At 48.5% G+C, this 19,890-nt stretch overlaps 2 protein-coding genes across 4 annotated transcripts; both read right to left on the bottom strand.

The window, feature by feature from the left end:
* Positions 1-349: 349 nt before the first annotated feature.
* On the bottom strand, positions 350-5,539 carry AOC2 (amine oxidase copper containing 2). Of its 2 annotated transcripts, none has more exons than XR_013968165.1 (4): positions 3,860-5,539; positions 1,687-1,972; positions 1,319-1,566; positions 350-997 (listed from the first exon to the last, which is right to left on the bottom strand). XR_013968165.1 is itself a non-coding variant. In XM_080826442.1 (4 exons), exons 1-4 carry the CDS (start codon positions 5,445-5,447, stop codon positions 731-733), a joined length of 2,271 nt encoding a protein of 756 aa, XP_080682568.1. In that variant the 5' UTR covers positions 5,448-5,539; the 3' UTR covers positions 350-730. The 2 variants fall into 2 exon arrangements, 1 of the variants encoding a protein (XP_080682568.1); XM_080826442.1 differs by having other exon boundaries at positions 1,319-1,448.
* On the bottom strand, positions 1,832-13,728 carry PSME3 (proteasome activator subunit 3). Of its 2 annotated transcripts, XM_080826444.1 has the most exons (12): positions 13,464-13,718; positions 12,735-12,767; positions 12,553-12,615; positions 12,245-12,349; positions 11,075-11,123; positions 10,410-10,522; positions 10,105-10,173; positions 9,877-9,944; positions 9,723-9,777; positions 9,512-9,598; positions 8,509-8,615; positions 1,832-1,972 (listed from the first exon to the last, which is right to left on the bottom strand). In XM_080826444.1, exons 1-11 carry the CDS (start codon positions 13,503-13,505, stop codon positions 8,535-8,537), a joined length of 765 nt encoding a protein of 254 aa, XP_080682570.1. In that variant the 5' UTR covers positions 13,506-13,718; the 3' UTR covers positions 1,832-1,972; positions 8,509-8,534. The 2 variants fall into 2 exon arrangements, with proteins under 2 accessions (XP_080682570.1, XP_080682569.1); XM_080826443.1 differs by lacking the exon at positions 1,832-1,972 and having other exon boundaries at positions 6,832-8,615; positions 13,464-13,728.
* Positions 13,729-19,890: the final 6,162 nt, after the last annotated feature.

Here is a 19,890-nt window from a genome sequence, read left to right as displayed (position 1 = left end):
GGGTTTAAAAATAATGCAACTGACCTGTTGAGCTTGGAAAAGCAGCACCGGTAAGGAGCTGGGTCTGCACAGAGCAGCCCCTTGTCCCCCTCAGCCTGGCTTCTTCCTCCAACCCCCACCTTACAGGGCCAGATGTTCCCTTTCCTGTAACTTGGAACTATTGTTCTGCTTCCAAGGAAACCCCCACCCCCAGCCCCACAGCTTCACAAGCAGCATTCCTTGGCCTGGTCTGTCCTTCTTGCCCTCTCTTCTTCCCTTGCTAATTTCCTTGGCCAGAGTCCTTAACATTCTCTGGGGGATTCTAGATACTTTCAAAGTCAAATAGAAGAAATGCAAGCAATAAAAAAAATCTTGTAGTACCTTTTATTATAAATCACACACACACCATCTATTTTTACAAAATTCTATCTATTCTTCCATTCCAATGCACATGCGTAAAGAAATGTCTGGTATGATGTTCACCAGATGTGAACACCAGCTATTTCTGAGTGGTAGAATTTGTGGTGTTTTGCTTGAATTTTTTAATAATCATATCATTTGTATACATCCATCATTTAAACAAGATGAACTGGAAATAAGAATTAACAGAAGGGATGTATAAGGGTTCAGTGTGGGAGACTCTTTCCTAATGAATGTTAGGAGGGTAGGAGTCAAGGGAGCAGGAAGTGGGAACAGAGGAAGGTACAAATGTCTCAGCAACTCCCCTCCATGTCCCACTACACCCTTGGGGCTACAAGCCCTGGTAAAAGAAAGGGGGCAGGTCCGGGACACAGGCCGCCAGGTTGGGGATGCAGGCCACAGGGTTGACACTGCAGAGCCCAGCATCCTGGCCCTTCTCAAAGTAGATGCTGCCAGGGGAGAAGATGGAGGGATCTTCATCAAAGAAGTTATAGGGTCGGAGCAAGAAGCCAACTCTGTTTCCTAGAGTCACTGTATTGGGGACATCCTCAGCATGGGGGATATGCAGGAAGCTGGCTGTAACCCAAGCCACCAGGTCCTGCGGGAAGAGGGAGAGGCTGAAAGACTTCATGGAGGCAAAACCCAGAGACCCACCCCTCTTAAGCCACAATTCTAGCCTCAGCCTCACTTCCGCCTCCACCCAGCCCCAGGTCCACACAGCAGGAGGGGTGACCTTGTGAGAAGCTCCGTAGGGTGTTCACTGTCCCCTGGGCTAATCTCACCTCAAGAGGGATGACCTGCATTGGCCCCTGAATCGGAGAACTGGAGACCTACCATTCCCTCCAACCTACGGTCAGGGGTGGGCAGGCAAGACGTCGGGCTTCAGTTGCCCTTCTCCTCTGCCTCTAGGGCTACCAACCTCTCCTAAGAGGGTCTCATTGTTGATGAAGTCAGCAAAGGCCATAGTAGGGGTCCAGATGTCATTCTGGTAATAGATGCTGCTGCTCTGTGACTCCTCCTCCTTCCTCCGGGTCACCACGAGCTGGTATCTGACCAGGAATGTTGAAGGAAGGTGGTGTCAGGAAATGTCAGGGGCCATTCTCGGCCTCGAAGTCCTTTGGACCAGGTTCTGTGGGAGAGCATTTCCCATCCCATATCTACTTGGAGCTGAGGGGAGGCACAAGGGTGAATGGTAAACCAAGGGCAGTGAGTTGGGGTCTTCAAGAGCTGGGATGGGGGAAGAGGACCAGTCCTTCCCTGCCACCCAGTGCCCGGAGCCTTCCTCACCTCCCCCAGCTGAGGGCCCTCTCCATGTCGCTCTCCAGGGGCATGTGTATGCCGAGGGGGCTGTGGATCTGGATCCGGTACCCACGCTGGTGCCCCCAGGCATTAGTCTGGTTGCCAGCCAGATAAAGGTAGCGGGGAAGGGGCTTTCCCAAGGAAAAAGCTGTGAGGTCCTCCCTTCCAAGGACCTGCCGGGTGAGCTGTGGCCGCTGCAGGTGGTGCTCTGGACTCCAAGGGGCTGCCACAGGTTTAAACACCACATCTTCGGCTACCACCCAGTTTTTCAGCCCTGCCGGGGGAGGGGGGAGAGGAGTTCCACACCAGATGAGAGAGTCCCTTTTCCTCCCCACAATGCCCACTGCGCTGGCCTGACAAAGGGTGGCGGAGCTCATCAGAGAGCACCGTGCTGGGAGCCAGAAGGCCTGGATTCGAGCACTAGCCCATCCTCTTTGAACCTCGCCCCGTTCAATATGGCTATGACCAGTCACGAGTAGCTAGTTCCATTTAAGAATTCAAGTTCCTCAGTCACACTGGCCACATGGGACTAGTGGCTAACATATCAGACAACACAGATGGGGAATATCCATCACCGCAGAGCTCTGTTAGCACCGGTCTACCCGGTAGACATTGGGCCGATTCTTTACTTCTCTTTCTCGATCTCTACAGCGGGCATAATAAAAGCTGTTCTGTGGCTGAGCTCTGCAAGTGGAAAAGCACACACAGGTGGCCAGTTACATTCTTGGAACCATGAAAGAGAGATTTGTCTTGGAGAAGCTGGCTGGAAAAACCCAATCTCCCTCCAGAGCGCCCTGTATCTTTGTCCCAGCTCTGAAACTTTGCTTTCCATCTCCACAAGGTGGGGACCACTTTGATGTTTTGTTGTTTTTGTTTTTTTCCGGGAGTAGATTTAGATCTTATATTGTCTGAAAGTTCCCTAGAACTCAATTGCACTTGTAACGTACACCCATCTTCCCCACTTGGCACTTGGTGATGCTCTGCAGGTTTGGGGTGTCAGTGCCTTTAAACAGGACTGATGGTGAAGGCACCCAGCACCCTACAGAGCACGCCCTACTGAGGCCAGCACCTCTGCTGCCTGTCCCTCGAGCTCCACACTCCAGGGATCCAGGACCTGTGACTCAACTTCACTGCCTGAGACAAGGCTCTTTAATGCCAAAAGTGCTGAAGAGAAACTTCAAATCCAAGTCCTATTCCAAATACGTCAAAGAATAATCTAGGTAATAGGTTCATTCAGTCATTCTATTTTCTTAGTTCTCCTCCAACCCCAAACCACATCTTTATGGTCTAGAGGGTAAGAAACCATCTGACAAGAAAGATGAGTGGTTACAGAGCATACCTGGGCAGCCACTTCTTGCCCCTTCTCCCCCCACCCTCCTCAGCTTGGCGAGGGTCTGGTAGATTTCTATTTTTTGTTCTGGGTCTAATAGTCCGTGATTTGATTAAATTCATTATTTTGTTCCTGACGAAAATCTGTCAGGAGCAGGAAGCCCGCTCTCTGCTTTGAGCCCCACTTGAGAAATCCCTTTCTACACTTGCAGCAAGCCTATTGCATGCCTGCTGTGTCACCGGAGGTCTGGCGGTGAGGACATGTGCTGGCAGGGGTGGGATGACCCTCCCCAGGACGGTGGGGCCACCATCCTATGTCCTGTTTTATGAAATCCTGTGAAGCAACCCTCACTAGCATCCCCCACCCCCATGCCCCAGGACCACCTATACGCTGAAAACCTCCTTAGGCTGCTTCCTACCTCTGCTCAGGCCCCTGCTTTCCCCACCTCCACTGTCCCCCAGAATCAGGAAGAAAACTCAGAGCCCCAAATCCAGCCTCAATTGCCGGGGCAAATTCACTAGCCGCAGAGGCACTCAAGACGAAGGCCGCCAGGCCTGGCGATTGCATTTAAGCCAAGTTTCACAACCACCACTGCAAGGCAGAGGGGCTGGGTGACCAGGACCAGGTAGGGCCACCCCTTCTACCTTCGGCCAGATACCCAGCACACCCAGGATTTCAGGCTGACTGCAGCCGAATACACTCCAATCAGCCCCTGCTCTGTTACCACAGTATGTTGTCATGCCGGCCTGCCCCGCTCTGTTTCTGGCTCCATCTGGGGTTCTCCCTTCCCTCTGCTCCACCCCGAGTCTCAGTCCTCACCCGAGCACTCACCTGCCACATCCAGGTCCAGCTTGAAGTGGAAGGCATGCGTGTGCACTGCCCCCAGCACTCGATCCCCCACACGGTTTCCGAAGAGGAGGCTCTCCTCACCCCCACTCAGGAAAGCCGTGTTGATATAGCCTGTGGCATGAACCCGCCCTTCCAGCGCCCCATTTGGGTGCAGTACAAAGTCCCAAATGTAGTCATAGTTGCCTACAGATGACACAGACCTGACTACAAGGGCCGAGCCAGCCAAACCACCATAGAAATGACTCTCAAGGTGATTGTGGTGCCTCCGAAGGGGTAGTCCTTGTGCCTCCTCAAATACACACACGGCCCCTGGGAGCAGCTGGACTGCCCCCGTGCCCACTAATATGTGGATGTCCACCATCGTAGACTGATAGGGGCAGTCGACGCCCCGAACCAAGCCCCGGCTGTGACGGCCAAGTCCATAGCTGCTATCCAAGTATCTGGTCATCATTGTCTTGGGTGAATCGGCACCATAGACAGATACACATTCCTGGACACTGACTTCGTAGGCCACTCGCTCGCCCTTGAACCGAATATCAAAAATCCTCATGCCACTGAACACCCCATGACCAAAGGTAAATGTCCAGAGGGAGGATGCCACCAGGTTCCCCTGCACGCTGTACTGGGAGCCCTGGGGTGAGAACTGAAGAGGAGGGAGAGGACCTGGGGAGGTCCGGGACTTCAAGGATGAAGCCCCATCTGGCAGGGGGAGAGGAACCCTAACTACTTCCAGGCGGCCAGCCTTAAACTCCCATTCCAACTGGCCCAAGTCTGCATAGTAGTGCCCGAGGTAGAAGACCCGCTGGACAGCCCAGTGGGCAGGGTCCAGGGCCCTGTGGTCCAGCAGCAGCTCCAGCCCCACCGGGTGAAGGAAAATCCCAACACCTGAGATGTTATGGTAGAGGGCTATCCAGGTAGCACGGTCCCCTGAGCGCAAGCCACTGGGGGTGGCATGTAGAGGTGCCAAAGTGGAGCCATTGTAGTTTAAGACGGAAGCCAGAAAGCCTGGGGCCTTGGGTAGCTCCACCTCCTTCAGATGCTTCCACATCTGGGCAAACTCAGCTCCCAACATGGGGCGGCGGTGGTAGGGGAGGGGGCCCCCGTAACGCTCCACCGTCACATCCCGCAGGTAGGAGGGCCGTGGCAGCGGCCCCACCACCAGCTCACTCACGTTGGGCTGGGGCTGTCCGCCAAAGAAGACGATGGCCAGTGCCTCCCGGGCAGGTGGGGGGCTCCCCCTGTCCAGGTGGGCCAGGGCGGCGGCCTTGGGGGGCAGGTGCAGCTCCACCGAGAAGATGCAGTTGTCCGAGGGGCGGGCCTGGGCTGCATCCACCAGGCCTGGCCCTAGCTGCTGGGTCAGGAAGCTTGTCACAGTTGTCAGCTCCTCTCGGCTCAGGTCTGCAAACAGCTGGCTCTGGCTGGGGTGTGTCCAGGGCTGGGCACTGGGGGACACGGAGGGGCAGCGGGGAGGCTGGCTGGAGCCACCTTGGCTGGTCAGCAAGACATAGGCCAGGGCAAAGATGGTAATGAGGGACAGTGCCAGGAATACAAGGACTACCTTGAGATTCATGGTGAATGCGGAGAGCTAAGGAGAGTCCTACCAGCGGCTCCTTCCAGTTACTAACATCAAATCAGGGCTTATATTCAGTAGGATGGATAGGGATGGAGAAAACTCCACCCTGTGGGCTGGACAGGAAATTTCTGACCTTAATTTATATAATTCTGTTCCAATTTTCTGTTCCGTGGTTTGGCTCCAGGCACTCCTTCCACGTGCATAGGCTCTCCCCTGCCCCTGGGCTCCTGGCGGCCGCCCGACAGGAGTCCTGACTGTTGTCACTCAGACCAGACTAGAGGGCGATGTGGATTAACTCTAAACTCCACCTTGCACTCAGAACAGGTCTGAGGGAGAATGCAAACCTCAGACGCCCAGTTAAGTGCCGTGTGCTGCAGGCAGGCGCCAGAACTATCCATTTCCCTGCCTCCTCGCAGGCACCACATGCCAATATTCCCACAACCCATGGCCCAGCTCAGCATAAAGTGCTTGGCCGGCTGCCAGAGGCCAAGCCCTTGCTTGGTAAAAGTATCAGGTCTCTTCTAGCTAGTCAGAGGGAAAGGAAAGGTGAGCACTTGGGCTCAGCGGTCAGATCACTACGCTGTGGGACCTCAGAGGAGTTACTTCTCATGAATTTCAGTGTCCTCGCCTGTAAGGGAGGAGTCACCTACCCCAGAGTCATGAAAATTAAATATGGTCATGCACATAAAGCACTTAACAGAGCCCAACACGGGGGAGGCATTCAAAGATTGTTAGTTATTGCTACGGAGCTCTGAAACAGAATACAGCAGACGTTCCTCCACCATTTCAGACCTTAAATCTCTTTTTGCAGAGAATCAGTAAGGGGCTCCCTGGGTATCAAAAGGCTACTCTGCAAGGTTGAAGTTGAGGAAGCTTTATTTCAGAGAGAGCTAGAATCCTAGACGGCCCTCCCAAGTCATTGGAAAACCCAAAGCAGGAATCCCTGGCATCTCCTCAAGAAATTTAAGACACTATTCAGTGGGGAGAATTCATCGAAGGTCAAGAAAATGAGCCGGTAGGCTGTGCCTCAAACCAGGTGATCCCCTAGCCACGGAACTAGAGCAGCCTCTACTGGCAGTTCCTGGGTATCAACGGGCAGAGGGAGCAAGGCACTGCCATCTGGGCAGGTTAGACAGAAGCAGCTTAGGTTTGGGAAGAGCTAACTTTCACATAATTCAGACTGACCACAAATGAAGGACCCACCCCTGCCTCTTGGTAGGCAGAAGCCTCAGCCTTTCCATTATTTGAGAGAAAAGAGGCAGCTCAACTGGTATAAAAACACCCAATAGGTGGCTGGAGGTGTACGTGGAGGTGGGGGGCCCCACAGGCACGCACCTGAGTGTGGGCATGTCCCTAGCCACCAGAGCATCGCACCAGGGTCTGCAGCTTTAGAAAGAGGTCAAAGTACCTGCATTTTTAATAATTTCTTGACATGGTAAAAGAATTTTACATTACGATCCAAGGGTGATAGAGTGAGAAGGGGCAGCAGAATAATCCAACAAACAAAAAGGGAAACTGAGAAACACATGGTGGGGAGGTGGGAAGGGTTTTAGCTGGAAGGGATCTGGAGGGTAGGTAGGGGCACTGCCCAACTAAAATGCAATTGGTTTGTTACTGAGTACTATTCATGGGAAGACAGCATCCTGACTCCTTCTCTATAGCATACCGGGAGTAAAAATGATGCAGCTGGGTGGAAATGTGATTGGGGTTGAAGGTAAGAGGAAGACAGGGGAAGAATTAAAGTCAGAAACGGACATAGAGAGAGTCACTGGCAGGCTGACCGCAGACATGGACCCTCCAGTAGCGGCAGAATGAAAGTGGGGCTTTGATGAGGGTTAGGAGAAAAGCTGTAACAAGTGAGAGCTCGGGAAGATTTGAGGACAGGAGGCAACTCTTCTGTGGTTTTGACTTGCCCAGCAGATTTTCACATACACACAATGCATACACGCAGGTGTGTGCACATACACACACACATATACGCAGGTGCGGCTTTCCTTGGAAGCACAATACTATAAATAAGAGAACTATTTGTCCATTAGGAAAGCCCAACAGAAGCAGCAGCATCTGGCCTTCACAGCTGCAGACAACCCACCCCGATTTACAACTGGCCTAGAAGAGGCACCCAGGAGTCAGAGGACCAGCCTTTGCAATAACGCCCCAAAAGACTCGAGTCACAGAGGAAGGGGCCTTCCCCCAAATCCTCTGATTCTCATCTCTCCTCCAATTCATCAGTCTCTGGGCACCGAGAGGCTATATATATAATAGCTGAACGATGGGCCCCGGTAGGTGAGGACTAAGACGACTATCAGCTTCTGAATGATGTGTGTGTGACAGAATTCATGGGATGGGGGTGACGAGACAAAGGCAAACAACAGATGATGGTATGGGGAAATCAGATGATGGAGTAGGAAGGCATGTGTGTGCATGTCTGCATGTATGTGTCTATCACACACATATATGTATGTGAAAATCCTAGTTATAAAAACATCTCAAGGAGCTAGGGACTTGGCAGAAGGCCTAAGGTGTTTCTTGTCATGATCAGGTTCAAGGTGGGATGTATGCAGATGGGAGACCCTAAGTTATCATCAGGGAAACTGGGGGGAGAATCCAAAGTCCCACACAGTGGCAAGAGACACTAACCTTACATCAGAGAGGAGCTGGACAGCACCCCCAACACCTAGCACTTTCCTTCCAGTTCCCTCAGCTTCTAATCAACTAGTCAACAGAAGGGGGGGGGGGGGAAACCAAACACAAAGCTCAAGACACAGGAGAGCGAGGGCAGGGAGAGAAAACACAAGTATTCTTGTGCCAACATCCTGCACACACAAAGCTGGACTTCTCCAGAAATTAGGACATGTCGGGTGTGGGGCATTAGGGAAGGAAATAGAAGAGTTCCTGAGGCCTGAAAAAAGAGGTAAACACGTCACAGAACTACATGAGAGTTTCATTAGACTCTAACTAAAAACAGAGAGAGGTGTGATTACTATTTCCAGCCAGTTTCCCCATCACGATAGTCATGTAACAAACCAAGGCAATGTCGGTCTTGAGCCAGACTCACAGAGTCCCCTGGCCCTGGCCCTGGCCTCAGTACAGTGTCTCTGCATTGCTGCTCCGGGGCCGTTTGATCTTCTCGATATTTTTCAGGATCATGTCATGTAGAGTGACCTGGGAGAAGAGGCCAGGGAATCAAATTTGTTCCACCCCAACCTCCCAAAGAAACCAGATACCCCCCCCAAAACCCAAGCAATCATACGCAGAATCCCAATCTCACTCACTGGAACCCCAGGCTCAGGGTGGCTGCCTCTGCTCTCTATCCCCGCACACCAGGGATCCCTGGGAGCTTCCCAGGTCCCGGTGTCTAATAACAACTAACATTTATTGAGTACCTATCATAACCAACAATTGGTACTGGGTCTTTCAAAGTGTTATTTTACTCTTTTTTTTTTTTTTAAGGTTTATTTATTTAAGAGAGAGTGCACGCATGCACACGAGTGAGGCAAGGGGCAGAGGGAGAGAACCTCAAGCAGACTCCGGGCTGACTGTGGAGCCCGATGCAGGGCTCAGACCACTATGCATGATCGTGCCTTGAGCCGAAATCACAAGTTGGATGCTTAACGAATTGCGCTAACCAGGCATCCCTATTTCACTCATTTTTAAAAACCATCTTTGTAAAAAACAAAACAAAACAAAACAAAAAAACCCATCTTCATGCCATAGATACAATGTTCCATCTTACAGATGAAAAAACTGAAGTTTAAGGTTCAACAACTTGCTCAAGGCCAGATTACAGGAAGAACTGGCTCTGAACCCAAGCTGTCTGACTCCACCGCCCACACCTTCACACCTATACTGCACAGCACTCTCTGCCATCCAGACAGAAAGGGAGATCCCCAGCCACACACTCTCAATGAGCTCCTAATTCTCAACACTCAGCTGATGAGAATTTATCCTCTTCATTTTATCCCACTCCATCCTCCAACTCAAACCCCAGGGAGCGGCAAGAAAATGAGAGCCAGGACGAACAGCCAGGGTGACTGTGGGCAGGGACCAAGGCTACTTACATACTGATTCCTTAGCTCTGATATGATGAGCCGAAGGCTGATATATTCTTTCTCATCGATCTCTGTCACGGTGCGACGATAGTCCTCCTGAAAGGAGGGAGGAAAAGGCTAGTTCTCGAGGCCGGCCCGCCAACAGGCAGCTCTTGCCGGGAAATGGCCACTCCTCCCTTTCCCTTCCACGTCCACCCTCAGACCCCGAACCCTTACTTACCACATGGGGATATTTAGCTATTTTAGAAACCAATTTGGCTCTTGTAATATAATATCTAAAAGGAGAGAGAAGAGGAGGAAGCTGCAGGAGACCCTGGATGGTGCTTGCCACATCACCAGCCCCCAATTCCTGGGCCAAGCCCAAGAAGCCCTACCTAGATATCTGGTCCAGATAAGATGCAGCTTCACTCTCAACAGTTCTTAGTTCTGCAACTGTCTCCTCCTAAAAAATAAAAAATAAAAAAACAAACAAACCCAGGTGCTGAGGTCAAGTCATTTCCATGTCATCCAAAGAGCAGACCAGGGGAAAACAAACAAAGCAGGTTGAAAAGGAGAGTAAACCTTCTAAACCTTCCTCTCCAGTTTGTATGCAAGCACGTTACCTGAATGGATACCCCGAAGTTGTTCCCATCTTCTATCCTGGGAATCAAGAGCTGTACCCACATTTTGACCTGAAGGGTGAGAGGACCAATATGTACATATGAGGACCCTTGCTTTTTCTGCCAAAGCCATGAAGTATACAGCCCATGCTGCTAGCTAGGACCAGATGCCGGGAGCAAGGGAGCCAAGATACTTCATGTGCTAACTCCTCTATCATCTCCACGCTTCCTGCCCCACATCCAACATTTTTCATAGTTCAAGCCAGGCTTTTTGGGGTCAGCCCACAGGTCACTAGCCCCTGCCTCACCGTGTTGCATTTCTCAATCAGCAGCCGGATCTCAGGTTTCACTTTCTCAATAATGTCCACTAGCTGCTGGTTGCTTTTTAGCATCCCATTGGGCATCACGAACACCTTGGTTCCTGGCAGAGACATGAAGAAGGTCAAACGACTGGGGTGGAGGGCAGGACATTAACACCCCCACCCCCCATCTTCCTCTCTCCTTCCCCAGAGCCATGAGATGCTAGGACCTCTGCCTTTTATCTGCCACAATCCTACCTACAAACCATGACCCCACCAACAGAATCAAAAAAAGAAAATGTATGGTTTAACAAATGAGTGTCTAAAGTATGCCAAAAATCTGAAGAACAAGGAAATGAAAATATGCTCTCAAGATTTAACGTACCAACGATTACTGAAGAGAAAACAATGTGGAACTTGGACTTCTGTGAAAAACCTGAAATGTGCAGCCACCTCCAACCTCTCTCCCTTGGCAGTCCGCACTAAGCCAAGCCCTCCCTGTTTACTGGGACATTAGGTTTTGGGTGCTAAATAATGACCACGTTTGGAGAACGTGGGAATGCGAACTCTGGAAAATCAAGTCTGATCTTATTTCCTGATCAGAGACTGCCAGATCAATCCCCCTGCTCAGGGCTGCAAACCAGGGAGTAGGTGGGGGTAGGGCTGGCTCTTACCTTGGAAGGCCTCTTCACACTCATCCAACCTTCGCTTCTTGTAAGTGGGCTATGGATAGAGACAGGAATTAGCCTGCTCTTGACACCCATATCCCCATCACAAGCTACCCTTTGGGTAACTTTGCCCCATAGGTTGTTTTAATTTATACACAATTTTCTAAGCACATACAGGGCTTTAAGGAAAGATTCTTGCCACAAAGCAACTTACACTCTAGTTGGGAAGATCAACTTTTCAACTGGCATATTAAGCACTTGGGGAGAGGGGTGGATACTATAAGCAACAGGAAAAATGAACCAACCAATGCAGTGTGAGGATCATTAAGGGAATATGTAAACATCTTCCTGTTCCACAAAGAAGCACAATATTCAATCAACAAACATGTGCTTAGCACCTGTTATGTAGCAGGTATAGAACTAAGTGCTGGGGATACAAAGTTGATTACAACAGCTTCTGCTTTCCAGAATTGCAAGCTCTATCAATGAGACAGTAACTCAGACAACAATACAGTGTTATCAGTTATTATAAAACGTGGTCATGTAACTGACAAGCACTAGGTGCTAAAGATACATAGCAAAGACAGGGACTACAGTCCAATACACAACAAAAACTGCTCATCCTGTAACAATACTCAAGACACTGACACAGGGACGCATGGGGGGCTCAGTCGTTAAGCGTCTGCCTTTGGCTCAGGTCATGATCCTAGGGTCCTGGGATTGAGCCCCGCATCGGACTCTCTGCTTGGCAGGAAGTCTGCTTTTCCCTCTCCCACTCCCCCTACTTGTACTCCTTCTCTCACTGTATCTCTCTCTGTCAAATAAATAAATAAAATCTTTAAAAGAAAAAGAAAGAAAAACAAGACACTGACATAGGTGAGAAAAATCTTGCTTAGAGCCACAGGGACAGACCAGACAACCTGAGGGAACCTGCAGCTATCAGTCCTATTTGGAACTCACTCTAGGACAGAGTAGCATCAGGTTATACACTTCATGCTATAAATGAAAATCAGGGTCTAAAAGTGGTATACTGGAATCAGCATGTCTATAACAGCCCTCATTCCTAGATCCAAATCCCACTGTTTCCTCTGTACATGTTCAAATTGACTAGGAAGTAGAGAACAGAGAATAGAGAACTACTGCTTCAGAATACAAAGAAAAATGCAGGACACTCACACCGTCCAGTCCATCGTGGCTATTGGTAAGAAGAATGGGGTCAGGGACTGGGAGATTCATGTCTGAGTGGATCTGAGTTAGGTCATGGATGTTTAGGATTGGTTCCTGAAAGAGAGACACCCACCCCCAAAACAACATTAGTCTTTTCAAAATGAACAAAGAACTATTTCATTTGAAGGGCAAGAAATCAGAGTGTTTTACTGTACAAAACAAAATAGAATCAACACATGATTTCTCCCATTTGACAGAAAGACCAGAGCCAAAAAAAAAAGGGGGGGGTGGAATTTGAAGAAAAGGGTCTCTCTCACCTTCAAAAAACTATCAAGTTCTAACAACTTCTTTGGGAAAAAATTTGCCACCAAGTCTTCTGCCTAAAGATGAAGGAAAATACACCTCAATTAGTAACTGCGGGGAGGTCTCTCTACAGATCTCTTCTCTGGGAAATTCCGAACTCTCAACCAACGCTTATTTTTCTATTTATTGCACTCACCTCACTTGTGATCCGCTCCCTGAAAGAATCAACCTAAAATTAACAAAGAGAGCAATTCAGTAACAGCAAGTCAGTACCTGGCAACAGGGGTACCAGCAGGATGGGAAAACCCAAATCCAGCTGTCTTCCCCTCACCTTATAATTGTAATGAGAAGCTGAGAGGCCCCCAGACTGTAAATACTTCATTTTTTTGAGGATCCATTTCTCCATCTCAGGAGAGGGAAGCGGGGCTTGAGAGTAGCACCCACCTGTCTTCCCTCTCACCCTCCCTCCCTGAGTCTGAAGCTGTCTGAATTTGAGAGCAAACAAAAGGCACGTAGACGGGAGATATGAGCTCACAAACGTGCCAAGCCCTCATCCAGACCTAGCCTTTGATACCAAGCAGGTCTAACACCAAGGGTAGGGGCAGAGAGAGTAGCAGTAGCATCCGGAGGCGGGGACGTTGCTGAGCTGGGGGACTTCCAGCTGTCACTGGCCTAAAGTGCTGAGTCCACCACGTGTTCGCGGAGGTCTCACCAGGGCTCTCCACCACCAGACGCGGTTCAGAAGGCCACCCTATATTATCCTCTCCCCCGATGCCATCTCCGGGAGTAGGGGGCTGGGCTGAGCTGAGCGGAAGCTCAGAGCTGGTGTCCCCAGGGAGACAAAGACGCCATGGGGAGTGGGAAGCCGGTCAGACTGCTAGGGGATCGAAGCGAGAGGTTAGGAGGCCCGGACCGGTGCCGCTACCTTGAGCTTCACTTCCTGATCCACCTTCAGCAACGAGGCCATGGCCGGGCCGGGCCGTGTCCGCTCCACAGGAGACCGGAGGCGCTGTGGGCTCCGGGGAGGGGATCAGAGGGACGGGAAGAATCTCGGCTGTTCTAGGGACGCGGCCGCCCTCGCTGGCTCACTCACTGCTCGCTCGCTCTCCCTCCCTCGGTGCCGTCCGCCCGCCCGCCTGCTGCCTGCTGCCTGCTCGCTCTCTCGCTCGCCCTCCCGGCTTTCGCCGCTCACGCCGGAAGTTACGTCACAGCCAATCGCCGGGACTCCGGAGCAGCGCACGTGCCCTGCGCAGCCGCGCTAGGGTCCAGCACTGGACGCTCGGGGCCGGACTCTTATCCCCTGGCTTCCTGTGCCGGGTAAGGGTGAAGGGGGAGGGAGGGTGGCAGAAGGTGGTTTGCTGAAAACTGAGCATTAGAGAGACTCGAGTATTGTTTGACCTTCTATTAGCTCGGCACTCGCCCTTGCCGGGGGGAACCTTCTGAACCGCTGCCGCCTCGGGGACGGGAGGACCACGCCGTCGCGCCCCAGTGACGTAGGCCCGAGGAAGCCGGCGGTCCCGGCGCGGGGACTCGGGGGTTCTAGTCTGTAATTTTTGCTGCCTCCTCCCGTCGGCCGAAGCCCTAGTGTTAGGCTGGAGCCAAACAGAAGTCAAGTCCTGTTGTACCAGGCTTCCCCACCTTTCTCCGCCACTTACTCTTATACACTTCGACACTTATACACTTCAGAGATTAGCTGCCTGTTGGGCAAATTGACACCCAGAGTGGGGCACTGCTTGTCCAAGGCTGCATAGTGTTTCCAGTAAACCTGGACCAGAACCCAGATCTCCTGACTTCCAGGACAATGCCATATTCTATTTTCCTAATAAGAGGCAGAGACCATAGCTCTTCATTCATCCATTCATTCGGTCTCTTAACATTGGTTATTTCGCGCAATAAAATAGGGGCAGGACCCTGTACTAGGCCTTGGAACAGCATTGTCCCAGAGACTAGAAATACGCGAGGCACTTATGTGAGTAAAAATTATCTAGTAGTCACGTTAAAAGGTAAAACAGGTGAAAATAATTTTAATTATAAATTTAACCCAGTTTATCCAAACATTATCTTTTCGATATGTAATCAATATAAAAATATGGATGAGATCTTACACATTCTTTTCTCAAGCCAAGTCTTTGAAATCAACTATGGATTTTACACTCATTTTAGGTCTCGATTCAGAGGTTCCACATGTGGCTAGTGACTCCTGTATTGCAAAGCACATCTCAGGCACCTGGGTGGCTCAGCCGGTTAAGCCTCTACCTTCCGCTGGGGTCATGATCCCAGGGTGCTGGGGTTGAGTCCTGCATCAGGCTCCTTGCTTAGCGGGGAGTCTGCTTCTCTCTCTGCCTCTGCCTCTTACCCCTGCTTGTGCTCTCTCTCAAAATAAACAAATAAAATCTTAAAAAAAAAAAAATAGAAATGCACATCTCAGGGAAGTCAAAAGTTAAACAAGACTCAAGTTCTCTGGCCTCCTGGGTCTTAATACTGGCGAAAGACGCCAGAAAATAACCTGACAACATAACTGCAAAATTTGATAAATGTTAGGAAATGACTGAGGTAGAGAACACCAGGGGTCTATTTTATTATTATTTTTTAAGATTTTATTTATTTATTTGACAGAGAGATCACAAGTAGGCAGAGAGGCAGGCAGGGGCAGGGGGAAGCAGGCTCCCCGCTGAGCAGAGAGCCCGATGTGGGGCTGGATCCCAGGACCCTGAGACCATGACCTGAGCCGAAGGCAGAGGCTCAACCCACTGAGCCACCCAGGCGCCTCTTTGAATTAAGTAGGAAGGCAGGTTGTCTGATCTACATTTTGGAGTCATTCTTGCTGCTCAGCATTTATCCTGGGAAGGCCTCTGTGCTAAGCACAAGGGAAATGGCAGGAATACACAATTAAATAAAGTGCCATTGGGGCACCTGGGTGGCTCAGTGGGTTAAGGCCTCTGCCTTCGGCTCAGGTCATGATCCCAGTGTCCTGGGATGGAACCCCGAATCAGGCTCTCTGCTCAGCAGGGAGCCTGCTTCCCTTCCTCTCTCTGCCCCGCTCTCTGCCTACTTGTGATTTCTGCCTGTCAAATAAATTAAATCTTTAAAATAAATAAATAAATAAATAAATAAAGTGCCATTGACTATGGCCTTTGGAATCAGAGACCTGGGTTCAAATCCTACCTCAGCTCCTTTCTGTGATATTTTTGGGAAGTGACTGAAATGCTGGGTCTCAATTCCCTCATCTGTGAAAGGAATTTTGATTATAAATAAATAATATACAATTCCGTGGACTGTTTGTGAATATTAGAAATCATAAATATGTTAAAAAAAAAAAAACTAACACAGTGTGCGGACACAAGGCAGGGACCAGATAAAGAGCAGCTATTGTCAACTAAGTTACCTGTTAGTGCTTAGCATGAAGAGGTTACTCCTTAAACTATATAATTATTATCATCGCTGCTTCCAAACTCCAGGTCTGTTTCCATTTCTTCAAGACTATATGCAACATAGCCCATATTACCCATCTTGCTTATTAATGTCTGCTAGTTTTCTCTATTTTACCTCTGCTTTCTGTTAACACTTGTACCTAGTGTACAGATCAGTGTAAACTCTGATCTGGAAGTTAACTTCAGGAATGCTTTCCCAAATTGACTTCATCCTATCTTAAGTATGTGATTACCCTGCATCTCTTTCAGAATTAATAACTTTAAGTTGAAAACTTCGTATGGTTGTGTTTGTTGAAATATGGCTTTGTTTTCAAATAATTGTGTTTTGTCTTTAGGTAGGTTGTAAGATGACAGATACACATTCGTTCTTTATTTTCCTTCCTCCTTCCTTGCCCAAACGTTTTATATAATACTCCACTCGTTTATTTATTTATTCAGTGAACAGTTGTTGAGGGCCACTACATTTACCCAACTCTATTCATTTCCGGTGCTTGTGAATCAAACGTGATTACTGATGACTGGTACCACTTTAAATTCATGTCCACATGGGGGCACAACACTGCAGAGAACCTATTACATGTCCCTGACAAGTGTACTCTCATACATTCCAAATGACTGTCGTGCTTTCTCATTTCCTTAATCCTCGACAATTCCTCCCCCACCACATGCAATTTATGATTTCGGCTGATTCTTCATTGAGAAGACAGAAGCAAATGAGAACTTCCTCTCCCCACTAAGTTTGCCAGTCCATAAGTACTTTCTGCCTTTCCTCCTCTTTTATTAAAGGAAAGACCCTGTTCCCATCAAAAACCAACTCTTCGTGCATTGGGTCCCATACGCTTCACTTTCTCTAGGTCTCTGCTCCTGTGATTATCCATTTTCCCCCTATATTACATTTATCCCTCTCTGTTGGATCATTTCCAAACATGATAGATTTCTTCCATCTTGAGAAAAATGGACCCAGATTCCTCTGTAGCTATCACTCCATTTCTCTGCTCTTCTCCATGCCAAGATTTCTTGAATGATATTATTGTCTCTTACTCTACTTCATCTCCCACTCATTCCAGTCCACTCCAATCAGGCTCTCCACCCCATGTTCTCACTGAGATAGTTCTTGTTAGGTTACCAGTTGCCATACTGATAGCACCAGGGGTTACCTCTCTTCATCTTGCATTTCTGGGTGGTACACATTAACCACTCCACTTCTAAAAAAATTTTTTTTAAGATTGTATTTATTTATTTAGAGAGTATGTGAGCAGGGGAAGGGCCAGAGGGAGAGGGAGAGATCAACAATCTCAAGCAGACTTGCCACTGAACTTGGAACCTGACATGGGGCTCAATCTCAGAACCCTACCATCATGACCAAAAATCATAGGCCAGAATCAAGGGTTGGACACTTAACTGACTTCACCAGCCAGGCACCCCTAACCACTCATATGGCAAGCTGTTCTTCCAACATTCCTCCAACCTCACTGATGACCTATTCCCTTTGCTGGGTCTTCCTCCACTGCTTGCTTCCTAATGGTGGCATGCTCCAGGGCTTAGTCCTACATCCTTTGTTATTCTCCACTTACACTTTCTCCCTAAGAGGTATCACCCATATTCATAGCTATAAATACCATCTGTATGCAGATGGTTCTAAATTTGTACCTCCAGTCCTGACATCTTCACTGAGCTCCAATTGTCTATTTGACATTCCTACTTGGGTAACGAATAGACATCTGAAGCATGATGTGGCCAAACCAGGATTCTGGATTCTGGATTCTTCCATACACCTGTTATTTTCCTGCCCGTTCCCATCTCAGTAACAGACAATTATCCACCTAGTTGTTCAAACCAACATTGAACTGTCAACCTTGATTCCTCTCTTTCCTTCCTCTTGCCACATCTAATTCATCAGCAGGTCCTGTTAGCTTTACCTGTATAATGCATCCTGTATGAGTATGCTTTTCTCCATCTCCTCACTTGTTGTGGCTGTTGTTTGAAGATTTTATTTTATTTTATTTTATTTTATTTTTGAAAGAGAGAGAGAAGGGGAGAGAACACAAGCAGGGAGGAGAGGGGTGAGGGAAGAGTGGGAGCAGGGAGCCCGATGAGCAGGGAGTCCAATGTGGGGGTTGATCCCAGGACCCTGGGATCATGACCTGAACGGAAGACAGATTTTTAACCAACTGAGCTACCCAGGTGCCCCTCCACCTCCTCACTTCTTGTCCTAGTGTCCAACTCTTGATTTCAGCTCTGGTCACGATCTCAGGCTCCATGATCAGTGGGGAATCTGCTTGTCCCTCTCCCTCTGCTCTCCTGAGCTTGTGCTCTCTCTCCCACTCTCTCTCAAATAAATAAATAAAACCTTTAAAATTTTTAAATTTCATTTTAATATTTATTTATTTATCCCATGGAAACCACTTTCTAAACAATATAAGTCACCAAGAAGAAAAGCAGATTTGGGGCGCCCGGGGGGTCAGTTGGTTAAGCGACTGCCTTCGGCTCAGGTCATGATCCTGGAGTCCTGGGATCGAGTCCCGGGATCGAGACCCGGGATCGAGTCCCGAATCGGGCTCCCTGCTCGGCAGGGAGTCTGCTTCTCCCGCTGACCTCTCTCCTCTCGTGTTCTCTCTCTCTCTATCTCTCTCAAATAAATAAATAAAATCTTAAGAAAAAAAAAAGCAGATTTGACTTTATAAAGATGTAAAACTTTTGCACATCTGGAAAACACCTTAATTAAATAGAAGTTGCATAAATTAATGGAAAATATTAAGAAAAATATTAAGAACCTAGCAGATAAATGAGCAAAAGATGCAAACAAAATTCACAAAAGAGAAACTACAGCAAGCCAATATATACAAGTAACCAATGATGCCAGTGAAAATAACAGGGAAGTGCCTTTTTTTTTTTTTTTGGCCCTTATTCATCAGATATACGATATCTAATATTGGCCAGGCTATTGTGAAACAGACTCTCTCATATGCTACTGGGGGGAGAATATAATTATGTGCAACCGCTTTCTAAAGCAATTGCTAATGTTAGTCAATAGACATGAAATACCCATGCTCTTTTAATTCAATAATCCCAATTGTGAGACTCTAACACAAGGAAGCAGTCAGCTTTTCATTGCAGCATTATTGTAATCACCCAAACTGGAAACAATGGAAATTTCCAGCAAAGAAGAAATACATTAAAGCCACTCATTTGATGTAACATAATGCAGCATATGAGAATGGCAATTACAAAAATTGTGTAACAAAATGAAAAATAATTATAATATGTAATACTAAATTTTAAAAACAGGATACAAAAATTACATACAGATTATAAATACAAACACAACTGTTAAAGTACGGGGGGGGGAACACATCTGAATGGGAACCATAAAAGTTACAGTGTGGTGAGATTAAGGATAACATTATGACACTATTCCCTTAAATTCCTGTATTTGTTATATTATCTTCCTATGGGGCACCTGGGTGGCTCAGTCAGTTAAGTGACTGCCTTCGGCTCAGGTTATGATCCCAGGGTCCTGAGATCAAGCCCCAAATCAGGCTCCCTGCTCAGCAGGGGGCCTGCTTGCAGGGGGCCTTCTTATCCCTCTGCCACTCCCCCTTCCTGTGCTCACCTGCTCCCTCTCTGTTAAATAAATAAATACCTTCTTTAAAAAAAAAATCATCTTCCTATAAAGGTTTGATTTTGTTGTAAATGAATTGTAGGCTTATTAAAAAAAAATCCATGGGCGCCTGGGTGGCTCAGTGGGTTAAGCCTCTGCCTTTGGCTCAGGTCATGGTCTCAGGGTCCTGGGATTGATCCCCGCATTGGGCTCTCTGCTCAGAGGGGAGCCTGCTTCCCTTCCTCTCTCTCTGCCTACTTGTGATCTCTGTCTGTCAAATAAATAAATAAAATCTTTAAAAAACAAACAAACAGCAGTAC

The sequence above is a fragment of the Martes martes genome (assembly GCF_963455335.1).
Source record: "Martes martes genome assembly, chromosome: 16".
NCBI lineage: Eukaryota > Metazoa > Chordata > Mammalia > Carnivora > Mustelidae > Martes > Martes martes.
This window is presented reverse-complemented; position numbering and strand designations above follow the sequence as displayed.

Excerpts from the sequence above, each read along its gene's own strand:
- AOC2 (XM_080826442.1), bottom strand. The coding sequence starts at position 5,447 with ATGAATCTCAAGGTAGTCCTTGTATTCCTGGCACTGTCCCTCATTACC. Across the intron at positions 1,449-1,686 it reads AGGGCCCTCAGCTGGGGGAG|ATACCAGCTCGTGGTGACCC; the intron begins GTGAGGAAGGCT and ends ATTCCTGGTCAG. Across the intron at positions 998-1,318 it reads ATGAGACCCTCTTAGGAGAG|GACCTGGTGGCTTGGGTTAC; the intron begins GTTGGTAGCCCT and ends CTCTTCCCGCAG.
- PSME3 (XM_080826443.1), bottom strand. The coding sequence starts at position 13,505 with ATGGCCTCGTTGCTGAAGGTGGATCAGGAAGTGAAGCTCAAG. Across the intron at positions 10,174-10,409 it reads TGATTGAGAAATGCAACACG|GTCAAAATGTGGGTACAGCT; the intron begins GTGAGGCAGGGG and ends CTCACCCTTCAG. Across the intron at positions 9,778-9,876 it reads TATCTGGACCAGATATCTAG|ATATTATATTACAAGAGCCA; the intron begins GTAGGGCTTCTT and ends CTCTCCTTTTAG.